The sequence below is a fragment of the Penaeus vannamei genome, chromosome 27 (genome assembly GCF_042767895.1).
Source record: "Penaeus vannamei isolate JL-2024 chromosome 27, ASM4276789v1, whole genome shotgun sequence".
NCBI lineage: Eukaryota > Metazoa > Arthropoda > Malacostraca > Decapoda > Penaeidae > Penaeus > Penaeus vannamei.
Genome location: NC_091575.1, coordinates 32,579,314 through 32,581,813, shown reverse-complemented (window position 1 = coordinate 32,581,813; position 2,500 = coordinate 32,579,314). Strand labels below are relative to the sequence as shown.

At 37.1% G+C, this 2,500-nt stretch overlaps 1 protein-coding gene across 2 annotated transcripts in view; it reads left to right on the top strand.

The window, feature by feature from the left end:
• Positions 1 to 2,500, top strand: part of LOC113826882 (cytochrome P450 3A29) — a 15,480-nt gene that overhangs the window by 12,224 nt on the left and 756 nt on the right. The window contains exons 3-6 of one of the 2 annotated variants that reach the window (XR_011399689.1): positions 471 to 602; positions 1,027 to 1,569; positions 1,623 to 1,900; positions 2,233 to 2,500. The exon at positions 2,233 to 2,500 is cut by the window's right edge and continues 756 nt beyond it. Coding sequence is in view for 1 of the 2 variants with exons in the window: in XM_027379785.2 (XP_027235586.1) it covers positions 471 to 602; positions 1,027 to 1,133; positions 1,757 to 1,900; positions 2,233 to 2,338 (489 nt within the window). In the remaining variant the exon portion in view is untranslated. The remainder of the gene's footprint in view (positions 1 to 470; positions 603 to 1,026; positions 1,570 to 1,622; positions 1,901 to 2,232) is intronic. The other variant, XM_027379785.2, reaches the window with a different exon arrangement.

Sequence of the window (2,500 nt, the reverse complement as noted above, 5' to 3'; positions counted from 1 at the left end):
ATGTGAAATCTGTACATCCAAATCTCTCATCGAATCTTTGTGATAATATAGCGATAAAATTACTCAATACATTATGGATGTTGTAACACCATCACCCGTAGCAGATACTCGAATTTCGTAATCACCGTTTACGTTATCTGTGAACGTTAATTAGGTTAAGAAACCCAGCAAGACGTTTTATGGGTACTTTATTGTCGAAAATAATGTAATGTAAACCATATGTACAACAGGGTACATTTAAATCAATCATTCATTCCACAGGGTTATTTCTAGATGCGCTGTTGATAGGCCATACTTTATTTTCTTATCGTGAGATAGCATAAAGCATCAGTTAATAGCAACTGTTATCTTACTGTGCATTTAAACACCGAAATGAAGCGTTCGATTCAATATTTTCCAAACCTGACAAATAGAGAAAAAAAAATATTAAATGTATATATATTTTAATCAAACTTATTTTTTCATAACAGGATCCAAACATCAATCTGACGTACGAACAAGTGCACAAGCTCACTTATCTGGACCAAGTGTTTTCCGAGGCCTTGAGACTACACCCGCCCGTTGTCACCTTCATTACAAGGGAGGCGGCTGAGGACATGCAGGTGCGGGCCCTTGTTGAATAAGCATTATTACCATCTTTATTGTTATTGTTATTTTTGTTTTATGTATTTATTTATTTTTATTATTATTATTACTGTTGCTTTATTGTATAATTAGGATTATTATTTTCATTGGGCTTTAAAGACGAGGTGAATAGTTTCGTAATAAATTATCATTGGCTTCTTTTAGTGAGAAATTCTCTCTCTCTCTCTCTCTCTCTCTCTCTCTCTCTCTCTCTCTCTCTCTCTCTCTCTCTCTCTCTCTCTCTCTCTCTCTCTCTCTCTCTCTCTCTCTCTCTCTCTCTCTCTCTCTCTCTCTCTCTCCAGTGTGGAGGGGCATGCATTTTTGCAACCAAATTATCATTACCCATAAAGAAATCGACCTTCATCCCCATAGTCCGGCAGTGAAAAATAACCCACATTTCAGATTGGCGACGTCGTCATCCCGAAGGACATGGCTGTGCTCGTGCCCATTTGGCTCCTCCAGCGAGACCCCGAGCAGTGGCCTGACCCAGAGAAATTCGACCCCGAGAGGTAAGAGTAGCAACCCCCCCTTTTCTGTGGCAGGGAAATCTCCATAGATAATCATGTACAGTGACAGAGTTTAGGGGGAAGGGGCCTGGGGAAGAGGACGGGTCAATTGTTTTATCGCCACGGGGTCACCATTGGAGAGGGTCCCCCAAGATGACGGCTGATGAAAGAATCGAAAGCAGATTGATAGATAAAATTAATTGATATACTGTAGATATATTTTCCCGTTAATGTTGCCTATAGTATTTATCAGCAAGAGGTTTGCATTTATTTTTTTTCTTCTAATTTTTAATTTTAGATGATTTTTACGAGCAAAAGTAAATATGAATTCAAGTTCCAGTAAACAAATGTTTTCATTTTATCATCCTTTTATTTCTTAAACATGAAAATATATTAGGGGGCCCCACAAGGTACCTATAGCCTCCTGGGGCCCCTTAGGGTCTAAGAATGCCATTGGAAACATGTCCGTTGCTTCTTTCCTACTTTAACAAGGGAAATTAGATACTGATAACTTCACAGATAGATTGACCTAGGTATGTTGATAATAATTTTCTATTTCAGAAGTAATACCACGAAGGATTTTCCTTTTGTTTACCATGCATATTTATCACCTTTTGTCCTTGCAGATTTTCTCCGGAAGCCAAGGCAAACAACACGAGACACCCTATGTCTTATATACCCTTTGGAGCTGGTCCAAGAAACTGTGTTGGTATGAGATTCGCCCAGCTGGAGGCCAAATTAACGCTAGCAAGAATATTGCTGAATTACAGGTGTGGCACTGTTATGTTTCATGGTATTACCTTGCCTACTCACTTTAAAATCTGAATAAGGTTAAATTTGGCTTCAATGCTTGTGAATGTGTTGAAAATAGTTGGCGTATTAACTTTATTACAGTATTTTTTTTTTTTTTTTGTCAAAAGTCTGTGATCCCAAAACAGGTAAAATATTCAACACACCTTCAATTGTTATACTTGATGTGTAGTCTTATCTTCTTGCTATACTTTATTTATGATGATGATATATTCTCACTTATATTATTGTTTACCGTTATTGTAACTTTCAAGTATCTATAGCACATCTGTGTTATTCTCTTTTTCTACAGACTTGAGTCCTGTAAGGAGACTCCTAACCCTCTCAGATTTGAAGTACCTACTGTGGCCATCAACCCAGCCGACCCTGTGTTAATCAAAGCAACACCGAGGAATTAAACCATTGGTTCTCATTTTTTTAGTTTTATCCCAATGTAAAGTCTGACAGGTTATATGTTTTTCAAATTTACCTCCACTTTAAAATCTGACATTCAGACTACCCAAATGTAAAATTTTATTCATTATCATCAGTAAATTTTCAGTAAAGTTTATTATGCAAAA